Genomic DNA, 24133 nt, shown 5'->3' on the forward strand with positions numbered 1-24133 from the left:
CGCCTGATGCAGAAGTCTAACAGTCTCAGGGGATGTTTGGCTGCTCTGAACACTTTACGTCTGATACTAAATTCATTTTCCCAATTTACATAAATTAATACAACGCTGTGTGCTATGGTAACACCCCTATGACTGCGTGTACCATCACCTGACTGAGATGGTGGGAGGAGTCAGGAGGTCTGACATGAAAGTCCCACTCCCAGCTGTCCCAGCCAAGTCTGCTTTGCTGCTGTTACGTAACGCAGGCCTTGAAATGTTGAAACATCCAGTGGATTTCCCAGCCAGGCTGTTAGTCGTTCCCTCCGTCTGTCCCTCTGGAGGAATGCAAGTGCACAGTCCAGCAGAGAGGAGGAGAGTTTCCGTGGGAAGTGAGGGCCTGCCTGACACTTGACCTCCAGCCTCAGGAGTCATGTGGATGCTCTTCATCATCAGGGCTCACCTCTCTTAGCGTCACCGTCCGACCAGGGTGACATGTCCTGCACCTGTTACTGGGACGGGCCTGACGCCAGGGGGATGGGACTGTAGGGGCGGTTATAAATGTAGAGGTGATTCTTTTTATACAGTGCAACAGTTGGTTGATCCTGCTGCACCTATTCCCATGTAGTGGCCCTCACCATGGTCATCATGTGAACTAAGAATAAGAGCCGCAGATTTACAGATCTAAAATTACAAATTGAACCTTTACAGCACTGAAATGTAGGCGTGCCAAAACAAGTAGTGAACAGATTTCTGCGGGGATGACGGCAGCACAGTGGAGCTGTGGTTACCCATGTCCTGGCACATGACCAAGGTTCTGGGTCCTAATCTGACAGCCGGGCGGCTGCCTTCCCGTGTGGAGTTGGCATGTTCTCCATGTGTCTGCCTGGGTTCTCCTCAGGTGTTATGCAACACCTGTTTCCTCCCACACACCAAAAACACACAAGTTGGGTTCACTGGAGGTTCTAAATGGCCCGTAGGTGTGAGTGTGAATGGTTGTGTGTACGCGAGGGTGTGTCTCCCTCTGACGGGTGACAGCTGGGACAGGCTCCAGAATGAGTGGTATTGACAATGGATGGAGGGATGAGCTTCGCCTTCATGTGGGTTCCCTAAACCACAAGACTATGGGACTGCAACATAGAGCTGGGGAATGAAAATAAACTGTGGCTACGAGTTGAATGGGACGTCAACATCACTTTGTTGAAAGCACGAATGCAATTGATAGCAGTGGAAAGCTGTGAGCGAACTATCCCGGGACGCATGTAGTCTTCTTTAGTTAACCCCGTTTTTAAGACACAGAAATGCCTGGAAATACAGGAGTCAAGCATTTACTGAACAAAACCTTTTAAATATCTGAAGCTTGTGGAAGCATCGACCTAATTTCAGGTATTTAACTGAGCGTCCATTGAGAAGAGGGTATCAGACATTCGGCAATGCTAAGTCAGCCAGTTAGCTAACTCATAGGCTGCTAGAGGTGAAGATTTGATGAGATTGATATTATTGGTTGGTTAGTTAGTCACATCAAATCTGATCCAGAAACAGCTCCTGGTTGGCTGCCTGTTACAGTCGCAGAAAGACATGACATGAAGAACTTGTGTCCGTCAGCGTCTAGAACCTGAAAGGAGAACCTCTTTTTCAGTGCAGCTACTTACTACTTTTGTAGCATTTATCAGAGATGATGGAAGTGTTGAGGGTTTGTAGGCCACAATGGAAGCCCTTTCCTCGCCCACAGTGTCATCTCGCTGACCTCCAAAGCTGCCACCATTGTGAATGGACCAAACCAGTGCGGGCGCAGTCAGTACAAACAGGAAGTGAACATTCAATGGCAGCAGGGTGGAACAGTTCCTTCTGCTGCAGTCATGTTGCCACCCAGAACGTCGCCTCTCCTCCTCCCTGTTGTGTCGGTCAGACGCTTAAGAGTTTACGTCCTGGTGTGTGTGTGTGTGTGTGTGTGTGTGTGTGTGTGTGTGTGTGTGTGTGTGTGTGTGTGTGTGTGTGTGTGTGTGTGTGTGTGTGTGTGTGCTGTCTCTAATGAGGATACACTTTCTGGATAACTTAATTACAGGACAGGATACACGGGGGACATGACTTATATAATGGGGTGAAAATGTGTCTCGCTGTCAGTTGTTGGTGCTGTTACCGTTGTTCACAGTGACGTTTATTCACTTCCAGACCCCAGAGGTTGAATCTTGTCTGTTTCTCACACAACGACAAGTTGATTTTAAATAAACCATCAGACTGCATACCGTGAGACTGTGACAGTAATTTGACAACATGATTCTAACCAGCGTCAGCTGTACGCGTTGCTGTGATGAGCTTATTGTGTCCTACGTCACACTGATCTGGAACTTCAGCGGCCTGATCACCAAGAATTGGCCAAACGTGGTTTTATATATAAAGGACAACACGACTGTCAGTGTTTCCATCAGGGAGAAACAGCCGGCCCTCTAAGTCTCAGCTCCTGAACTCTCAGCCTCCTGACTCAGAAGAGGCAGAGGCTCTCTGTTATTGTTAAAAGAATGAGGAGATCGGTTAGCAAAGCTCTCAATCTACCAATCGGTCCTCTGTCCAACTCTCACCTCCAGTCAGGAATTATGGGTCATCACCGGAAAAAGGAAGATCCAAGTGGCCAAAATGGCTTTCCTCAGGCCGAGGTGCGAGGCTCGGCCTTCTGTGTGCGACTCTTGGGTAGAACTGCTGCTGCTTTGTGTAGAAGGGAGCCAGTTGAGGCGCTCCAGGCAAGTCCAGCTTGGGGGAGCTTGCCGGGGGCGGATAGAGGACCGAGTGGAGGGATGCTGTCTCCACGCTAGTCTGGGAACACACTGAACTCCTCCAGTCAGAGCTGGTTAACGTGGCCAGGGAGGAGGAGGTTAGCGGTCCCCTGCTAGAACTGCTGCTACCTCTTAGGACAAACAGAGGCGATGAATGGCATCATCATGCTTTGCTCTGCATCTTCAGCTGGAGATCAGCTGCTCCCACAATTCCAGCAAAACCACTGCAGGTGTGCCTGCTGGACCCCCACGTTGAGGGCTACTAGCAAACTCTGCCTACTCTCTATGCCTCAGGTGCCACTGTGCGAAGGATTAGTTGCGTTTCGTTCTGATTTGCCACTCAACCAACCTGCTGCCCTCATGCCCTGCAGCAGTGATGCACACTGGACTTGAGTGTGGCTGCAGAACTTCGGAAGAAACCAGTTCTGTTGGGAAAAGGGGGTGTGGGACTTTTTGAGGTATGCTCTGACATAATTAGACAACAACGTTTGACTCACAGTATGAAGCGATCATGACTACGTATTATGAATAATATTGGTACTGCGCTGAAATCAGACCCAGAAATGTGGTGAGTCATGTAAGAGTACATGGTTATGTATTACAGCTTTTTGGCAAAATGAACTAAACAAACCTGCGATAATAAATGAGTGTAATCAGCTTCATTCCTCTCAAGTTTCAGTTTTTATTTCCCAGCTTGTGTTTACGAAGGAACTGTGGTCAGATTTTCTTCCTGAGGATCCCGACATTTCAAACTGACCTCAAAGAAGGATTTGGCTTATCAGCTACACTCGTCTTTCCCCTCTTCCCTCTTGTCCTCTCCAGCTGCAAATTACGGAGTGATGTGGCTTGTTGCATAACTGCTTTTTTTTTTTTTTTTTTTAAGGAAAGGAGGAAATGTTTCAGCGGGGGAGTGGGGGGGGCGGGAGTGGTATGCCACGCATCGAGATGACAGGAAAGGAAAGGATGTGAAAGTGTGTGTGTAGAAGTTTTCTCGTCCCTATATTTTTTGGTCATCCCCACAGGCCCTCCACTGTATGTACAGGACAACCTGCGGCCAAGCAGGAATCTGCTGAGCATATTAAAGGCTTCAGCTTGTGCGCAGGCGAGCGCGATGTCTTTATGTAACGATGGAGCCAACAGGACGTGAAAGCCCCTTCGACCTCGGACATTCATTTCTTTATGTGTTGTGGCTGAAGATGGAGCTTCCAGGAGGTTGTGTCTGGAGCCATGGGTGAGGACGAGGAGCAGGTGGGGATGCTGCATGACGGTCACTCCCAGCACGTCTGTCCATCTGCTCTGGCGTGTCCTGCATGTGGCCCCCGTTCGCAGGGTTCCATCCAGGAAAGGGTTTCAGAACTGGGTCGTATTTGGCAACACAATCAGAACGTTGTTCCCTCTCACCTTCATGTGTCTGCTTGAGTCTGTCAGTGTGTGAGGAGGCTGATTATGGCTTTGGGATAAGTTTGAGGCCTGCGGCCCTCAGCTTTTATGACAAGGGGCCTGGATATTTTCGACTTGGAGAAAGAGAGAGAGAGCCTATCCAGATTGCAAATAGTTTGAATTCCTGCTTCCTGGGCTGTGGAATGTGGGGAACATCTGTCGCCATGACAGCAAGATCACCAGGCCTGCCTCCATCCAATACACACACACACACACACATGCAGGATTTTTGAGCGGAAGATGAGCTTATGTTTGATGGCTCTGTCTAATTCGTTAAATAAATTTAGCCTATTTGCAGTAGTTTTTAATCTAAATGTTTGCTAAACATGGAGGTTCACTGTGCTGTGACTCTACCTCTGATGGCGGCACCCATCTAGGTAGAGGTGCGCCCAGTATTGCTGAGTTTAAATGGTTTCAACTTTGACCTCAGTTGCCCCTAACCTTCAGAGTGCAGGTACCAACCAGTAGCCAGATAGCATCTTGAATGTTTAGCCACCAGTTTAAAAAAAATCAAAGTGGCGTTCTTGTTGTTTTCTGCAGTCATTGAAAACCCAGTGTTACAACGCCATTGGCTTGTGGTGGAGAGAAGCCATGGCGACGCCAGCGTCTAGGTCAGCATAGTAAAACACTCCATGGCTGTCACCTCTCTAACTGACCAGGAAAAATAGAAAAAGGGTCGAGATTCATGTCAACCAGCCTTGAAATCTGCATACACAACCTACTTAATATGCTTGAGCTGAACGTTACCCGAGAGCAGCGTTTGATTCTCACCTTTTCATCTACACGACATGTAGGACATACATTCATGACTGCGGGCCTGGAGATGTTGGAGGGGCTGAGAAAGGCGTCTAGATGACGGACATTTTGAGTGGAATGTCCCTGATGCCTCAGATATTCAACACTCACTATTAGTTGAAGTCAGAAGCGTGCAGGGATGTTCCCAGGTGAGTGTCTTCTGTTGCAGTTGTGCTTCTGCTGGAAGATTTTAATTTTTTTAAATTCTAAATAAGCACCAAGCAAAGGCTTGAGAGACCGGCTCAGTGAATGAGATCCTGGCTCTTGATGAAGTGTTGACACACTGGGAAGGAGGCAGCTGAAGGGTCGTAGAACACCTTCAGAGCTGGTAATCCCTTCCTTCGCTGTCTTTGTTTTTGCCATTGTGGGGTTTGTTGGGATGATGATTGTTCTATTTTTCTCTTAAATGAATTCTGCTGTGGGTTGGCGACCTCTGATGTCCGGCCAGAGTCTGGCTGCTCCTCTGAGTCGTCGTCTGTCTGCCTCCCCTCTCGTTTACCTTCATCCCAGTACAACAGCAACATGTTGGACTTGATCATCAGCACACAGTCAACCACACCTGAGCTAGACAGACACACACCTGGAGGACCACAAGGTGGAAATACTGACGTTGCTTGGCGGCTCTGGAGGCCATCGCATTCTGTTGGCTGCTCAGGAATGCAACACACACACACACACACAGGAAGCAGAGTATAAACAGTGGTGTGTGTGGGTGTGTGTGTGTGTGTGTGGGTGTGTGTGTGTGTGGGGGGGTTACAACCAATTTGAATAACCTGCGAGTTCAACCAAGGCAGGTTTATTTGTCGTACCTTCCAAACTCAAGCCACTCCTAAGGCAAATAGGCATATCAACCATTAGAAGAAGTTAACATAAATGTGTCTGTTCAAGGAAACATGGCCAGCATCAGGAAGTGAGCAGCGTCTTTGGTTCAAACTCCCAGCTGACTGTTGTAAGGGACACCCCCCCTCGGTTTGTATTGTTCAAGCGCATCAGACTTTTGTTTTAGCTCAAGGCTGCAGTGGGATTTATTTACTAGAACCAGCACCTTGAGATCTATTCTTAAACCTTCTTGTAGAGCAGTAGCAAAGTGCTGAGTTGTTCGGGTCTCTGTGAGAAACCAGGCAGCTCCCTCCAAACGTCAGTGTGCCTCCCAGCGACGTGTCAGACAGATGGAGACACCTGATTGACTGTTGCTGCAGTGCTTTGACGTCGCTGCATTTTGGGGGATCATAAGAAGCCTGTTAAGGTCAGCGATGTACCCGCTTTTTAATTTTCATGTTTTTTGCAAATTAAAATGCTTTGCCTGCAGTTCAACATTTCTACTTTGCCAATCAAAAAGGTTTACTTCTAACTACTTTTACATGTAGCATTAATGTCTGAGAACGAGTCGTAGTCTAGTTCGGGGTTGGCGACCCGCTGCTCTTTTGCCCACGTGCAGTGGCTCCTGTGGCTGCAACAAATTTCACATGGAAAGACATAAAAACATATTTTTAACAATCATTTAGATCTGGAGTGATTCCTGCGTTTCCCAAATGCAAAAAAAAAAAAAAAAGCACACGGAATTAAAAAAAAATTCAAAATATGATTGACAGCCTGCTTCCCAGGTCTGGCGCCCTCTCCTCTGCAGGTGGCTCGCGAATGGTGAGTCTCCTGCAGTCTCCCCAGCTAAGCTCGCCAAGGAGTGGCCAAACAAAAAAGTTGCAGAGGAAGACAGAGACTTCAATACTGCGTGGACAGATTTGTTAGCCTTCACAGCTGCTGGCTTACCGGCGCCCCTGATCTGTGGCGAGAAATTTGCAAAGAACAGAAAAATGCAACATTGAAAGACATATCCAGAAAAAACACACAGCATTGCTGAGAAGTATCCGTCTGTGGAGGAGCGAGAGAGAGAGGGAGAGATTTCAGAACTGCTTTGGAGAGCCGAGCAAGCGCACTTTGAAGAAGTGGATGAAGTCTCCAAACTCCACTGCATGGAGACATAGGAAGGCGTTCGTGGACGGGGAACACATGACACTGATTGTTGCATAATTAGGATTTCATTTTCTCTCAGTTTTGCTTTTTAAGTCTGAGAACAGACGCTCTGATATTGTAATGAAGGACGGGGAACACACGAAGGAGTCCTTCATTACAATATCAGAGCGTCTGTTCTCAGACTTAAAAAACAAAACTGAGAGAAAATGAAATCCTAATTATGCAACAATAAGTCATGGTTATGTTTAAAAAGTCATATTCATGGGGATAAAATGTAATTTGGATAAGAAAAAATGAATCATGCAGGAAGAAAGTCAAAAGACAGATGAACGTTATCACAGAATTTGGATTCTTTATTCCCCCGTTTTCAGTTTTTAGCCCATAATCATGACTTGCCGTTGGAATATCTTTTTAACATCAGTGCCGAGTTTTCGTCAGACTTTTCTTTAAGTGGTAAAAATAGGCTGTCACTGACATGTCTCCTTGATTCCAGCAGTTTAAACAGAAGACGATTAGAAAACTACTGGGATTGGCTGAACACTAAAAACTGTGTGTAAACACGAAGGCGTGCGTTTACCACGTTCATTTTAAATATAAGGAACACATTTTCCAAGGAATGAAAAATAGTCAACTAAACATACAAAAATGCAAAGTTCAAATACATAATTAAAAATGAATTGTCCACAGCAAGGTAGACTGAAACTTTATATAGATACATTAATACGTTTGTGGCTCCAGACCGATTTTGAGTTTGATTTTTTTTTAATTTTTCCAAATGCCTCTCGTGATGAATGGAAGCTTTCATCGTCTGCTTGGAGGTGACGTTGCAAATAAAGGTTGAAGTGCAGTCCAGTACTTCAAATGTGAGCAGCTCGGCTCTGATTGCACTCGGTTGTCCAAATTTGAGGAATTCTCATCTAAGATGAGGCTCTCTTCCTCTGAGCTTCCAGCGGGGATGGCAGCCCCGCCATCAACGTTCTCAGGAGCTGGAGCGACTGTTTTCTACTCAGCATAGATCATGAACTCTAGAACTGAAGGCAGTTGTAAATGTAAAAGTAGTTTCTCTCTGCCTCTGCCCCGGCAACGGCTGTCGGCAAACGCGTTCTGTTTTCAGGTTGTGCATCCGCCCGTCCCACTCTTTGATTGATTGGACTCGCAGGAGTCCACCCTCCTCACTTCCTCTCTGCGGATAACAACACGGACAGGGAGCCTCCTGCTTCTCTGGCCGCCCATCGCAATCTGGTTGGTTTGACTGATACTGATCCACCAGATCCGCTCCTTCAGTCCCCTGTACTCTGCTGTGATGGGAGTGTCTAAGAGTAAGCAGCCTTTTTATCACTGACTTGTTCACTGTTATCACAAATGTCAATAGTGAGTTCTGTGGGTTTTTTGAAAACAAACAACCTTTAATCACATTTATATATATATACTCCCCTACCTCCAGTATATTTTAGAGTCTGGTGGACAAACACTGATGTAAACTGCACCGGCTGGTAGAGGCGTGCATCTGTGAGGGCCCAGTTCTGATGATCCAGTAAGGCTGAAGCACCTCCATTATCTGTTCTAGGCTCAGTCTTACCTGGACTCCAGTGTAGCAGCAGCATGGTCTCACAGACAAAAGGTCACTGTGGCGTCTGCGACAAAAGTTGTGGCTGTTTCTGTTTATGGCCAGCAGGGTTGCCTGAGCGGTGTGTGTGTTCAGAGTTGACATGTTTTTACGGTTAGGTCATAAACCATTGAAGGGGATTTCCTTATGTTGGTGCATGTCGCTCAGTCGCAGTGGAGATTTTCTGTTGTGTTTATCTGCAGTCTGCCATGTTTACTATGGTGGAGAATACAGAGTCAGTCTGAGACAGTGAGCCATCCACGCTGTCTTTGTTCAGCCATGAGCTCAGAATCCAAAAACTCAGAAACTTTAACACTCAGGGTTCTGCGCTACCATGAACCGACTGCTGAATGCGCCCTCTTGTGGAACTTCTTTAGCATGAACCGTTAATTTGCCAGTCAATTTACATTTGACATTCACCTCTGGTCATGAGCTTTGGGTGGTAACTGACAGTCGGAGGTCACTACAACTTAGATTAGGTATTTCTGTAAAAAGGCCTCTCTGGACTGCAAACTGCAGCTGTGTAGAGCTCAGCAGCTCTTGTATTTTGTCCTGATCTGCTCGTCCCTGCAGGGACAACCTGCATGTAGAGATAAGCCACAGAGAAGCTGGGTCCTTTGCAGCTCCACATCGATGCTCGCAGCTTCAAATCATCAAAGATCCACTGCTCGAAACTTACAGAGGACAAGTTTCTCACAGAAGAATGATTGGCATTGTTCAGCAAAATGCTGCAAACTGGAAGAATGCTCTACACGTGTCCTCCTTTGCATTTTTTCTGCCGTGTCTCGGCTTTAAAACGCACAGCAGCTGATGAGTAGAAAATGCCAGCGTGTTTCACATAAGTGACCTACATACCTCTGGTTTTTCCAGCGGCCCACCTGTTGAACACTGGAGGCAGTTGATGTTTAAAAATAAAGGAAATCCTTTTTAAACGAAGAATGGAACAGAATAGTTTACTGAAAGAATTCTTTTAGAAGTGCAAAGGGAGTGAATGCACACAAAGGCCTTGAATATGGATAAAAAATGTAAAAAAACAAAACAAAACAAAACATCCAGGCATGAATGATTTGGGTGGTGCATAACTGATGACAGGAAACTCCCATCCATATCCTCTGAGAGTTGGCAGCCTAACAGGAATCTTGTCAAAATTCCTCTGATTCTTCTCCCAGCGGCCATTCTCTCTGAGTTTCATGAAGAAAATGTGACAAAACGCAAAGTAAACATGAGACTTAACAACTGCAGATAATCAGTCTGAGGCGAATGTGTCTGCTGAAATCAGTAAATCAAGGTAGATGGTAAGATGCTTCCCACCAGGCACAGTTGGATGCTTTTGAAAGTGGCTTGCATTCATGTTAAGAATATGCAATCAGTGCTAAAGGCTAAAACCTGCATTAACACTGCTGTGTGTCAGAGGGGTTGCTTGCAGCTCCAGTGAAGCTTCTCTGTCACTCCCTATGGAACACAGCGGGCCACGCCCTCCTGCTGCACCACAACTGATACACAAATATGATGTGACTCTGAGACCATCGCCACGGCCCAGAGGTTCTCTCCCCTTGAGCCGTATCCTACATCAAAACTACTCCCAAACTATACAGTATGACTTTTTTCGGTCACCTGACCCAGTTTTGGTGTCCGGGCTGGTGGGGTTTTGTGTGTTGTGACAGGCAGAGGAAGTCACTGGTATGTGAACCTAGTGGATTGTTTTCACTACTCATCCTGTGCATGTTTTGTATGTTGGATGCATGGATACTTGTGTGACTCATTTTCCTATTTTTGTGTGTGTTTATATGTTGTAGGCAACATTGGGCTTCTAATAGTTGGTGTGTTTAGAAAGAAGAAGACAGTTAATAAGTTACTTTTTAACTTTCTGAATGAACTCTTTCTGATTTTAGTCATAATTCACGCCACCATAGACTTTGTAATAGAGAAACCTTTGTTTTTGCCTTTGCTGCTTTTGAGAAAAACGATATAGGGGCTTTCCTGAAAGCCACTCGTCAAAATGAGGCAGCAGTGTGTTGTCGTTGGTATTTCACAAGCTGTTTTTTTTTTCCACAGGAGATGGCCATTCGGGCACTGAAGCAGACAGGAAGCAGGAACATTGAAGCAGCCTTAGAGTACATCAGCAAAATGGGTTACCTTGACCCTCGCAATGAGCTCATCGTCCGTGTCATCAAGCAGACTTCACCAGGTACACAATTCCAGGTTTTATTTGGGGTAGAATAACAAGTTTTTGTTGATAGAGATATAAAAACCTGTTGGGCCAGATTTTGCAGGTCATAATATTTAATTTCTGTATTTAATCTGCTTAAATTCTGAACACAATCATGGACGAGTCCAGAAAAAGTGAAGCCAACAGATTTTGATCGCCCCCTGGTGGCTGACTGCAGTATAGCTCATGGATCCACTGTGCTGGTGGATTGGCTAAACGAAAGAACCATGCAACATGCTTGATGTTTGTTTTATTTCTGAGGGTTAAGGTAGTGAGGTGAGGTCAGTGGTGAGTCATTCAGTGCTATTGACTGGGCCTCAATGCTGCTGCACCATTCCCTGATCACCCCTGCACAAAAGCTTCCTCCAGATGACGTCATCACCACAAGATGGCAGCTCCAGTATCTGCTACTCTTATGGAAGAATTGTAGATGGGTCGTGCGTCTTTATACGCAGTCTTTTGTGCTAATTAACCTTGTTCCCTTTGGGACGGATGGACATGTAATTACTGGCTCACCATCAGACTGGTTTATCTTCTCTGTTCTTTCAGGAAAAGCTGGCATGCCAAACTCAATGGACCATCGTCCTGCTCTCGAAGCCTCAGGTGAAGCGGCTGGGGCCATGCCTCCTTACCACCAAATGGGAGCCCCCATGTATGAGGGTGCGGCTGGATATGGCCCAGAGGGCGAGATGCCCAGACCCTACATGAGTGCTCCCCCTGTAATGAACTACATGATGCCCCCATCAGGAGCAGCGCAGGGTCCCACCATGGGAAACCCAATGGGTCGGCCTCCCAGTATGGGAACCTACCCACCAGTGATGGCCACCCAGAGTAACCCAGCCAACACCATGTACCCTCCTGGGGCCCAGCAGAAGGGCTACCCTGGCACTATGGAACAGCATGGACCTATGATGACCTACAATGTCCCTGGCCAGCCTCTGCAGCTCCAGCCTCAGCCACCAGGAGGCCCTGTGCCAGGTTCTCATTATGACTACAGCCACGCTAGGCCTCACATAATGGAGCCTGCAGGCTATGGAGTCAAAAGAACCGCCTCCTTCCAGAACAAGATGGCACCACCCCCCATGGCACCCCCAGACAACTATGTCAACTTGCAGGGTAAAGGGGCCATGGGTCAGAATGGGCCTGCAGGTGGTGGTGGAGGGTACCCTGCAAACCTATACCTGCCCCCTCACTCCCACCCGCGCCAGGCCAGTCCCACCTCCCACCAGGTCCACATGATGTCACGTTCCCCAGGGGGGGTGGCTGCCATGGGCCCAGACTTCTCAGATCTTCCCCAGGGCTTGATGACACCATCCAGGGCCAGCCTCAACTTGGACCTGTATGAACATCACTGGGCGGGGCCTCCAGGGCCTGAAGGCGCCCCTCCCACCAGGCAACCCCAACCGCAAGGACCATTTAGGGGTGAGGTGCGCGTACCCAGCAGAGCAAACTCCTTCAACAGCCGCTCTGCTGGGCCTGCTATTCGTCCTACAATGGCAGCACCCCCCACAGCCGGGAAAGCAGAGCCCTCGCTGGGCCCTCCTAACACCATCACAGCGGTGACATCACCACCCATCCAACAGCCTGTCAAGAGTATCCGCGTGATGAGGCCAGAGCCCAAAACGGCTGTTGGACCATGCCACCCTGGCTGGATGACCGCGCAAGCCCAGGACACAGCAGAGCCACTGGGCTACATGCCAGAGGAGACCTACCCGCTTGAGCCTGCTCAGGAGCCACGCTGCCCACCTCCTCCCTACCCCAAAAATCTATTCATGTCTACTGCGACTGGTGAGGCGGGGGCCCTGGAAGGAGCTGGAGTCGTCTGTGGAGCCCAGGACCTCGGTACCCCTGCTGCCAGGAGCACACATAGTGGTAGCGGTGGGAGCGGAAATGCAGATGAGAGCCAGCAGGTTAAAGAGAAATCCAAGATGGGGAAGGGAGAGAAGACGGTGAAAGACAAGAAGCAAATCCAGACGTCGCCTGTTCCAGTGAGGAAGAATGGGCGTGACGAGGAAAAGAGGGAATCCCGCATCAAGACCTACTCGCCTTTTGCCTTCAAGTTCTATATGGAGCAGCACATAGAGAATGTGATGAAGACGTACCAGCAGAAACTGAACCGCCGGCTACAGCTGGAACAAGAAATGTCTAAGGTGAGGCGCCACTTACAACACATTGTTCCTCTGTGGTGGACAGCTGGGTGCTACTAGCTAACAAGGTCGTCATTAAGCAGAGGGTGGACTGAAAATACATGTTAAGTTTACTCTGAGTGTCCTGAGTCAGCATTATCAGTGCTTTCAAAGGAGCATGAGCTTAATACCTAACCTACCTACAACAAACAGAATGTAAACAATTAGAATGGGTCGCTGTGTTTTTCTCTCATACACGTTTTCCACTCATTCCTCTAACTTGGCTGATACTTTTCTGTCCAGATTATGTGTACATTAAACTTGTGGCTTCTCTGGAAGGGTTCAGGAGGTCAGCAACAAACACAACTTTTGTGAAAATACTGTGGGTATAAACTAGAGATATCAGATCCTTTTCTGATGCGCTAATATTTTACAACTGATCTGCAGCTGATTGCTGTTAATTACTGATGTCGATGTCCGCATAAAACACACGAACTGATAGTCACATTATTGACATACTGAAACATTCTAGGAATTTGAAAAGGAAAGTAAACATTTGGAAAAGCCCATAAATCAAATGTATACTGAAGTTTTTCCTCAACAAGAGATGACAAGCGTTGAAAACGAGACTGGAGCACTGATATTTTGCTGATCTGGACGATACTGATGCATCATAAAATGACATTAACTTCAGAGTCAAATGACACGTCAATGTTATTGTGCATTCCTTGTAATAATCGTTTAAATTGACCTATAATTTCTGCTACAAGCACTGGGTTCAACTCTCAGAAGAATGGAAACGGGCTGCACTGAGCTGATGATCTACTCTATAAAATTCGGAGAATTTTCCCTCTGGATTTTGTTGACAAAAAGATCTTTGTCATGGAAGGAAGAGTCGGGGAGTTCACACTTGTCATTGCATGAGCTTGTCCTGCATTGTGAATTTGGCCTCCGCCTTTTTGACCCGTTTAAAATGGAGATGAAGGACATTTTCAGAGGAGCAAAATTGCCAGAGGCCAAGAGCTCAGCTCATGGCATTTGTAAATACTGGCAATCAGAATCTACAGGTATAACCGTGTTTATCCTCATCCTGTCCTCCCTCCTGTGCAGGCCGGCCTGTCCGAAGCAGAGCAAGAACAGATGAGGAAGATGCTGAACCAGAAAGAGTCCAACTACAACAGGTTACGCCGTGCCAAAATGGATAAGTCCATGTTTATCAAAATTAAGACATTGGGCATAGGTGCCTTTGGTGAGGTGTGCTTAACGCGGAAGGTGGACACTGGTGCGCTTTACGCCATGAAAACACTTCGCAAGAAAGACGTCCTCAACCGCAACCAGGTGAATCCTTTTATCTCTGCCTCTAGTTTTTGTTCCAGTTGTTGGTTCTTCACTAAATGACCACCGTCCTTGGTGCAGGTGGCCCATGTGAAAGCTGAGCGCGACATCCTGGCGGAGGCAGACAACGAGTGGGTGGTGCGTCTCTACTACTCCTTCCAGGACCGTGACAGCCTCTACTTTGTCATGGACTACATTCCCGGGGGAGACATGATGAGTCTGCTCATCCGAATGGGTGTCTTCCCTGAGCCCCTGGCATGCTTCTACGTGGCGGAGCTGACACTGGCTATCGAGAGCGTCCACAAGATGGGCTTCATCCACCGTGACATCAAGCCTGACAACATCCTCATCGACCTGGACGGACACATCAAGCTGACGGACTTCGGCCTGTGCACGGGCTTCCGCTGGACACACAACTCCAAGTACTACCAGAAAGGTGAGGCTGTGAGAGGGTAGTGCTCTTCATCCAACCTGACCTGAATACTCAAATACACAGATACACACATTTCATATGACTGCAAATCGTTAACAGGTTTTTTTCCGTTAGTTGTTTTTGTTTGAGATTAATTACATTAACTTTTAATCGTTGTTACAGGTCAGGCTTGTTTCTTCTTACAGGTGTTAATTTATTTGAACCAGTGCATGTGTGTGTGTTTGCATATATTTATCTGTATGCATATATTCAATTTATATTTCAAGTGTGTTAAAGTGCAGCTGTTGGAAGTCGCTCAAATTGGAAATACATTGCAAATATATGGTATGGGCTCTGACGGCCAGTGAAGCCTTGTTCACCTCCTTTGTGTCCAGGGAGTCATGTGAGACAGGACAGCATGGAGCCCAGTGACTTCTGGGACGATGTGTCTAACTGTCGCTGCGGCGACAGACTGATGACACTGGAGCAGCGCGCCAATCGCCAGCATCAGCGCTGCCTGGCTCACTCCCTGGTGGGAACCCCCAACTACATTGCGCCTGAAGTGTTGTTGCGCAAAGGTGTGTGAGAATAAGACGCCTGGCACTGGTCCATGCCCGGCTGCTGTTTGTTCAGTTGAGCTGACAGCGTGTTCTTGTGTGCGTGTGTTCATGTGACACCCGTGTCTCACACATAGGTTACACCCAGCTGTGCGACTGGTGGAGCGTGGGAGTGATCCTGTTTGAGATGCTGGTTGGACAGCCCCCCTTCCTGGCTCCCACCCCCACAGAAACTCAGATCAAGGTCAGTGAAGGAAAACACGCCTCCATTACATGTGGTTTGAGTGAACTCGTCAGCAGATAAATGCATACATACATGCGTGTTTGTAAGTCTGCCACTAATGTTTTAGTGAGCTGCTCTGCATCTCCTGACATCGCATCTGTGCCACAGGGGCGGAGTTATTAGGGCTCCCACTCTCGCAGTCAATGACGTATTGATAGAGGCTGAATATGAATCCTCAACAGGACACACGCCAAGATTCAACTGCCTGCAACGTTCTCAGTCGGCCCCCTTCTTTTTCGTCTGCTCTGTCCTTGTTGGAAGTCTCATCTGTGCTGTAGCGTAACACAACTGTTATGTTACTTACACTATGGCTGGTAAACATTGGCCGAGCAACAACCTGCAGCACCACACTCAGACCATCATGTTGGCAAACAGCCCGATCGTCTTGGAGGATTTTCTGCCCTCCCTACCACCCTGATATGACTGCTCCACAAGTCTGGCCAGGAAGGGTTTGTTATTACAACCTATGAGGTCCAACAGCCAACTTCCTTGTTTGCAGCCTGGATGATCTGATGATGTCATTTTGCATATTGATGAGCCATGTGAGCTTTTGTGTTTCTGGGTTAGCTGTTTTGTGCATCACTCACCCTCAGAGCTGGGAGCGAGGCGACTGCTGGTTCCAGAGCCACGACAGACATTGTGGTTATATTGTCAGTGTCATAAAACCGTCTCAAAATTACAGCAGTATTGTTCATAGCAACAATTTTCAGGGCAATTTCTTGTCCACTAGAACTGTTTTATCACGAAAGGCCCAATTGACTGTTATTGGAGTGCAACGTTACCAAAATAAATAAGCGACACATAATCTGAGTCTGACCAGCTGATGACGAAAGATGCCTGCCTTCCACGTTACCCTCAGTAAATGAAAGTCCTGTAATCCTGGGAAAAACTGTCCCCTCACAGAATCTGTGAGACAAGATGGCGTTTGCTGCATACCTGTCGTGTCCTCATGACTCCTGTGTCTCCCCCTCACCAGGTTATTAACTGGGAGAGCACGCTGCAGGTGCCAGCCCAGGTCAAACTGAGTCCCGAGGCCGTCGACATCATCGGGCGCCTCTGCTGCTCTGCAGAGGATCGGCTGGGAGCCAATGGTGCTGGCGAGATAAAGGCCCACCCCTTCTTCACCCAGATGGACTTCTCAAGCAACCTGCGGCAGCAGCCAGCCCCCTACCGGCCTAAGATCGCCCACCCGATGGACACATCCAACTTTGACCCAGTGGAGGAGGAGGGTGGCCCCGGGGCGTGGAGTGACAGCGGGGACAGCACCCGTGCATTGGATGCTCTCTGCTCACCGCATGGGAAACACCCGGAGCACGCCTTCTACGAGTTCACCTTCCGGAGGTTCTTCGACGACAATGGCTGCCCCTTCCGTTACCCTAAACCACTGGAGGCTAGCGAGGGGCCACCAAGCATGGCCGGAGCCAGCAGCATGGGTCCAGAGGAGGAGGAGGAGCACGAGGTGGAGGAGGGGGAGGAAGAGGATGATGACGAGGAGGGAGAGCAGGGGGAAGGATGTGAGCCGGTCTACGTCTAGAACTGGAGGCCCCTCGAGTTCCTCGTATCAAACCTTCCACCTGTCACTGCTCTTTGTTAGTCTGTGTGAGTGAGTGAGTGTGTATGTGTGTGCGCATGATACACAGGTGCTTGTGTGTGTGTGTTTCTGCATACTTAGCACGTGTGATGTTGCAGTGTGACTATCAAGTTGCAGGAACAGGATTTATAACCTAATCCACTGTTTCCACGGTGATTTGATCATCTGACCTGCCCTCACCTGGGACCAAGATCCAACATTCTGCATGACAGCATCAAGGGGGACGACTGAAACCTGTCTGGGCTTAAAGGAGAACTGTACAAATGCTGTAAGGATGTCTGAATCCCAGACAACATTCACGTCTAATCCTCTGGTTCCTCCAGCCATTCCTTCCACCCTTGGTCTTATGGACGACTGAAACACCTCCGCTGTGATAAGTTTCTCTGACACAGGAACTACTTCCTGTTCTACCTGTGCTGCTTTACACTCAAATATTGAACTCTGCCAAGAGTGTAATCAGTTTACTCATTGAGCGCAGGAGCGGCGACTGAATTCTAGCACACCTCTCATATACAGCAGCTGCAAAATAAGCTACAAAGATCCAAGCACATGTACACACACACACACACACTCACACACTCACTCCTGCACACCCCAGTCAGTGCAGCTCAGTCATGAAAGGGTGGACGAGGCATTGCCGTCTGCAGGTAGATTTCAGTGTCCGCGCGTGGACGGTTCAAGAAGTTGGAGGAAAGTTCTTCATACGTGCACAGTGAAGTAGTTCTGTGGTCATCTTGTGGCGTGAGAGAGCTTCGACCTTTCAGGTGGCATTCCATTTATATTTCTTTCCTCTGCACCCTCACGTTAGATGAGGATATTTGCAGCAGATCAGATTGAAAAGAAACCTCTGCTGGTGAAGATCAGGTGCGATGGAGGACGGTGACACTTGAAAGTGAAGAGAGACACACGCTTATGAACGAAATCTTTATTCGTGGCAGCGTTCCTCTGTGCAGCCCTCATCAGTTACATTAGCAACGTCACAGTCACACACACGCACAGCCCATCACAGTATCAAGTCTTCATCTTTTCATTTTTGTTTGTCCCTCTTTTTGCAAATTTATTCCACTAAAAAAACCAAAGTTAAACTGGTGTGTTGAGGTGGAGAGTCTGTATTCGGGGCTCTGGAGCAATACTGCCACCTGCTGAACCAGTTTGTTACTCGTCCGGGGTTTTTTGCAAACGCTATCTTACATGTGTTGACTGTTAGCCGATAGCAGCTAACCTCAACACATGTATGTCACGACATCCCAAACCCAGAGAATGAAACCCAGTTTCTCACATGTAACACATTACGGATGAGAAAATATACTCACTGACAGAAACAAATAATTCCAGAGAATTTTGACAGCAACCTTCATGAAATGTAAATCTAAAAAAAACCACCGTGAGGCTGGTGATAAACTCATGTAGAGGGACCGAAGCCTGTTTCTTGGAGATCTATGGAAACAGTTTATAAAAGATCTTTAGTTTGAAACCATCATTTGAGGCCAACATTCCAGAGACGTTCTCTTAGAACGTTCTATTTGATTCGTAGCTTTGATTTAGTCAGCAAAGTTGCATCATGATTCCAAAAGGCACCATTATGTAACACACACACACACACACACACACAAAGCGTGTGGGTGTGGCGGTGCGGCTCGTGTACCTGATGAAGGTGGGACACATCAAAACATTGGAATGTTTCATTCGTGAGCCAAACAGGATGTCCGCAGTTCTCTCGGTGCTTGCGAGCGCTCAGATGAAGTTCTCGGCGCTCGGCAGCCTTCCTCATCTTCAGCTTCTCTCGCTATGACCTGTTGCCACCCTGGAGCCTCAATTCCTCCTCCGCCAGACGCTGCTACAAATTCTGCATGAAGTACTCGCTTGAATACTGAGATACTTCAGACTTTGGATCGTCAGGAATCAGTCGGTGCAGCGTCTGTCAAGGCAGAGCAGATGACTTGGATTATTGATTATTGGAATGCTCCTCCTCACTCACTGATGGATGAACACGCCGCATCACGTCTAGGAAGGTGAGCTTGACTGATGACAGGCCTCTGGTTCAGGAGGGTGCGCCCCATCTAAACTACCCCCCCCTCGCTCTGTCATGAAAACACAAAGCAGCGTGTTCCTACAGCCAAACGTGTGACAGTATGACTAAGTGCAATACAGAAAAACATTTTATAGTTTTCTAAACACTTAATATCCTTTTGAACATGTAGTAGTGAAACGTGCCATGTACAAATATATTGGTTTATATATTTTTTCTCTTTTCCAGTTACAACATGCTGCTTATTATTGTGGTTAATATTATTACATGATTATTATGATAATTACACGTGTACCTGTTTTGTCACGGCTTCAAGAAGCTCAAGTGTGTTTGACAGTTGTGGGTTTTTTTTTTTTTCTCGTTGAATGTTGGAGTGTGTGTCCCCACTGGATGATGTGCTGAGGATGAGGATTATGATGATGATGATGTTTGTAGAGCCTCGATGGCGGCCTCCTGACCTCCTGCGGCTGGGCGGGTCCCGGAGGCGGGAGAGGAGGCTGAAGATTTCGGAAAGAGGTGACGGAGAAGGACAGCGAGGCAGGTTGGCTGCAGGAAATGTCGTTTGGAAAAAAGAAGGAATAATCTTTCTAGCTTTCTCTGTTCTCGCCAACCCACCAACGGTGAAGACGAGCGTTCGTGTTTGGTACATTTATTTATCCCAGATGACCACAAGTTGGAGTTTTCTTCCTCTGCGCTTTTACAACAATCCTGTGCCATGTTCTCGCTTCTTGACAATCAGCAAGTGCGTCCAACAGGAGCGTTGGCTCAGATGAAGGTGTTTCACCAGTATTCTGACATGGACGCGATGACTTGCAGGGGGATGGATCAAGTCATGGATCAGATTTGTTACAGAAGATTTTATTGGGTTTTTTTTTTTAACCTTTTGTTGCTTGACAATGTATTGAAAGTTTGTTTTTCTGTCAATGTGCCTTTTGTTGTAAAGTCAGCAGCACAATCTCAGCAGTTGCCTTCGACCCTCATTTTCCTCACCCAAACCTGAGCTACCGCTTGTCACCATAGATGGGGAGGAGGAGGATGGACGGAGCGCACGCCACATCCACACTGCCTCTGTTTACACGCACCAACAACCAGCACATCAGTAGAATTATTACCTCCTCCAAGGGGGTCATGTGATCACAGGTGCTGCTTCGTCTGTCAGCAGGATAACTGGAAAACTTGTAAATGGACTTTGATCTGATTTGGTGGGATGATAGGACTTAGATGCAGGATCTGATGACGTCGCCACGGTGCAGGTCTGCCTTCTCCGAGTGCCCTCTGGTCTGAGTCTCTTCACTGCTGGGCACGTTGTAAGAGAGGATATGGAATTTGAAGAGCTTTTGTTATGATTTGATCATTCAGATTTTAAATTGCAAAGTCCCCCTGTAGAGCCGAAAACTCCAGCACGACAGCGCTGCAAAGCTCCGACTCAGGACGTCATAGGTTCATCCTTGGCCATGTGACACCCCTCACCAAGCACAGCAACGCACGAGATTTGAATTGTTTCCAATATGCAGAAATTTAACAATAGATTTGGATCAGCAGTTACTGATGTTCATATATGATATTCACATTTTGTATATACTGGAAAACAAATGTAAACATTGTGAATTTGAAAAAAGAATATTTAGGTGAAAAACATTTGGAAAAGCCCATCAGTTGTATTTATAATTCTCAAATTACCGATGAGTAGAGGAGCCGACAGCGGAGCAAACCGGGTGAGGTGAGGTGAGGACATCCGGCATCCCGTCATTCCTCCTGAGGTGAGACAGCGTCTGACAGACGGTGCACAAAGCTGAAGGGAATCGCAACGAGACGTGCAACTGTAAACCTTAGCCAGCGCTAATGGGGCGGAAACCGTTTCCAGCGTGTAAGCACAGCCTGTAGCAGCACCTCTGGCTCCGTCGGGGTGGAAGTGCCTTGCTCAAGGGCAGACTGGTGTGGCTCTTTAACTCCTCCCCCTCCAGTTTCCTCTCAGCTGCTCCAGATATCTGAGCACTTCACCAAGCTGGTCATTGATTGTGCTGCAGCTTCACGCGGATCAGGACTGACTGCTCCGTGGAAACTGATTAAAAAGCTTTATAAGGAGTGTGTGAGTGACTCAGAGTGTGCGAGCTGATTCCTGGATGTGCCTCTGCTTTTAAAGTTGGAGAGTGACGACTGACAATCTTTGACTGACTTGCTCGTGTATCCTCTTTCATTTTGTATTTTTACTCTGAGGAGCTCCTGGTTGCCTTCAGGGTTCCGTAATGTATGATACGACTCTGTTACTCTTGAATTTATATTTATACAGATATACATATTTTTTGTATCTTCTTCCCCTTTTTATTTCCTGCTTCCCCTGTGCTAATGTTCATGTCTCTGCAGTATTATAGCTGGTGTAATGAGGACAGCTATCTCTTTTTTTACATTCATGTATGAACTGAGAATTTGTACAAATGCTGTCAGTCTTTGTGTGTAAAATGTATGTATAAATTAAATTAACCGACTTGGACTGGGGCTTCATTTCTTATATCGACAACAGAGATGAAGTGTAGTGGCTTCATTATCTGAGCCGACTGAATCGTAGCAGTGTCACAGCTTGAGATTTATGACAGATATTACATTCTAAATTTACTCTGCTGTAAATTACAATAAGTAGTGGTCGGTCCACGGAATAAATCTTTTTTTGCGCCACTGCAGATTAAAATCAGGTCACTTTTTCATTTTTAGTAAAGAGGACGGGTGTGATTTTCCTGCTCTGAACAGTAAAAATGCTAAATATGAGACAGAAAACAGAGCAAACATGCATTCCTCATAAAAATAAAACATTTGAAAGGTCAAACTTCACGAACAGTGTCATTAACATTTTACACTGGTGAAAGACCATGTTTCCATACTGGTCAGTCAGCAGTTGTTAACTGTTGTAATCATTAAATTAGGATCTATTCTGCTTTTATTACAAGTTATTGAGCACTAACTTTGTTCTTGACGTAAACGAACCTGGCTCCTGGTTGAAAATGCAGCTTTGAGGTTATGGTTGACATGAAGAGATGTGGCAGGATGTCCTCCTATAATGACCAGGGTTTGGTATTTTTACAAAAGTGAATTTGACTGCTGTATGGAAGCTCTGACAGGAACGGGACAAAAATGTAGGATTTGAATGACCCATTTGAATCGAAACGTAACCGATAACTGCTGCCATCAATCACAATATTTTATTGTTTTGTTGATTAAATAACTAAAAATGCTGTTGTTAAATTTACATGTATGTAAATATATAAAAGGCTACAATATATACGATGAAAATAAAACTGAAACACCAATGGTACGATGATAATTTTAAATGTATAATAATAACAGTAATAATATATCATTTAAATTGTAAATGTATAATAGTAATAATAAAAAATAAAATGTATGATAATAGTGCGAATAATAATTACTATTCATGTCGAGGGGATGGTGCTCATTAATAATTACTAATAAAGAGACGATATGAGATACATAAAGTAAAAGTGAAGTCATCTTTTCCAACAACTCACATGGAGGAGGTGTTGGTGGAGCGGCGCGGAGGCACCACGCCGGCAGGGAGCCCGTCGCTCTCAGCGTCGCTCCCGCAGCTGTAGCCGCTCATCCTGCCGCTGCCTTCCCACAATGCAGAGCGCCCGCACGTCATAGGTGAGGGACGATGATGGCGGCGGTCGGTGCACCAGAAGTGATCACACAGCTGGAAAGCGCTGCCAAAGTTTTAATGGTGAGATTTCCAACCTTGTTGTGTAGCCAGGCGGGGGGGCGGCGGATGTTTCCTAAGTTTGTCGCGGGTGGTGGTCGGTGATTCCCGCCTCCGCTCGTTTCTTCCCGGTTTTTAGGTTTAATGTGCTCAGGTCGAACCGGAGTAACGTTATGAGAGCATTGCGTGGCGCATCGCCTTGCCTGCCTCCATCCCGCAAAAAAATCGTGTTATCATGGCCACAGTTCACCCTCTCCTCCCCCACACGCCTCCCCCCATCAACGGCCAGAGAAATCACCCTCGGCTCGGCGCTTTCCGGCGGGGTTCGGCTTTCCAGAAACTTCGCGTGGCTGCTCTCTCAGCCGTTAACGTCAAGTTTGGGGACTCTGCCGCCAGTCGGAGCATCCGCTGATTCTGGCGGACAGCAGCATCCGAAACGTCCCCGAGCTCCCGGGTCCATCGCGTGTTTGTCCTCCTGTCGACTACCTCCGGGGTCCTGGGTGGCGGGTTCGAGTCTGCGGGGACAGCCGCGCGAGCCAGTGGCTAACCAGGCGCGTGGCACGAGCGGCGCGGAGTGGGTCCCCCACGGTAGCTAGCGTTTGTTTGGCTTCCTGCCATTTTGCCTCCTTGCTGCAGTCGAACTGAGCTGAGCGTGTGGTTGGGGTAGAGCTGGGGGGAACTACGAGTCCGACTGACGTTTCTGCACGTTGGACCATTCAGCGTGACACTGGCTGAACACACGCCAGAGAAGCGACTCACCTGGAGTGATGTCACGCAGCGTGGTTGTGTCGAAGTGTCCTGTGTGTCAAGTGTTGTTGGTGTTCAGCTGCCCTGTGTGTGTGTGTGTGTGTGTGTGTGTGTGTGTGTGTGTGTGTGTGTGTGTGTGTGTGTGTGTGTGCGGCAGGCCTACCAAGAGGACAGGAGGAATCAGGCTCTCATGCTCTATAAGCTCCACAATATTCAAGTACATGTAGCTTTGTAGTATTTGTACTCGTACTACTGAGAGCAAAGAGCTGAATGTATGGATTCAGAGGATGAAAGTGAACCTGTACACAAGTCATGAATGGTCACTGAATGATGTGAGGAGTTTGAAAACGATGGGAGTGACATGCCAAGTCCTCCGTACAGGGCTGGTTCAGTTCTGTGTTGACCCGATATCAGTACAGGTACCCGGAGTCTACTACCAGTATGCAGCTCTACTGTTTTGGGTTGATTTAAAATGTACGTTCAGCTGTTAGAGGAGTTACTCCAGCTTTTGGGTTCATTTTGCGTTTCTCCAGGTGTTTCGTGTGTTAAAGCAGGAGATGTACACGCCGTGTCAGG

General features: G+C 47.3%; 2 protein-coding genes across 3 annotated transcripts in view; both read left to right on the plus strand.

Moving 5' to 3' along the window:
- The window catches only part of lats2 (large tumor suppressor kinase 2), a 30722-nt gene extending 9130 nt beyond the window's left edge, over positions 1 to 21592 (plus strand). For both annotated transcript variants that reach the window (XM_086220960.1, XM_086220961.1), the window contains exons 3-9: positions 10615 to 10747; positions 11318 to 12918; positions 14005 to 14232; positions 14311 to 14665; positions 15037 to 15219; positions 15336 to 15442; positions 16458 to 21592. In XM_086220960.1, coding sequence (XP_086077086.1) covers positions 10615 to 10747; positions 11318 to 12918; positions 14005 to 14232; positions 14311 to 14665; positions 15037 to 15219; positions 15336 to 15442; positions 16458 to 17015 — 3165 coding nt within the window. In that variant the 3' untranslated portion in view covers positions 17016 to 21592. The remainder of the gene's footprint in view (positions 1 to 10614; positions 10748 to 11317; positions 12919 to 14004; positions 14233 to 14310; positions 14666 to 15036; positions 15220 to 15335; positions 15443 to 16457) is intronic.
- Positions 21593 to 22680: 1088 nt separating this feature from the next.
- The window catches only part of xpo4 (exportin 4), a 60521-nt gene continuing 59068 nt past the window's right edge, over positions 22681 to 24133 (plus strand). The window contains exon 1 of the mRNA XM_086220962.1: positions 22681 to 22834. Coding sequence (XP_086077088.1) covers positions 22769 to 22834 — 66 coding nt within the window. The 5' untranslated portion in view covers positions 22681 to 22768. The remainder of the gene's footprint in view (positions 22835 to 24133) is intronic.

Source organism: Aulostomus chinensis, chromosome 12, assembly GCF_037954235.1.
Source record: "Aulostomus chinensis isolate RoL2024-O1b breed Wild chromosome 12, RoL_Achi_v1.0, whole genome shotgun sequence".
Classification (NCBI taxonomy): Eukaryota; Metazoa; Chordata; class Actinopteri; order Syngnathiformes; family Aulostomidae; genus Aulostomus; species Aulostomus chinensis.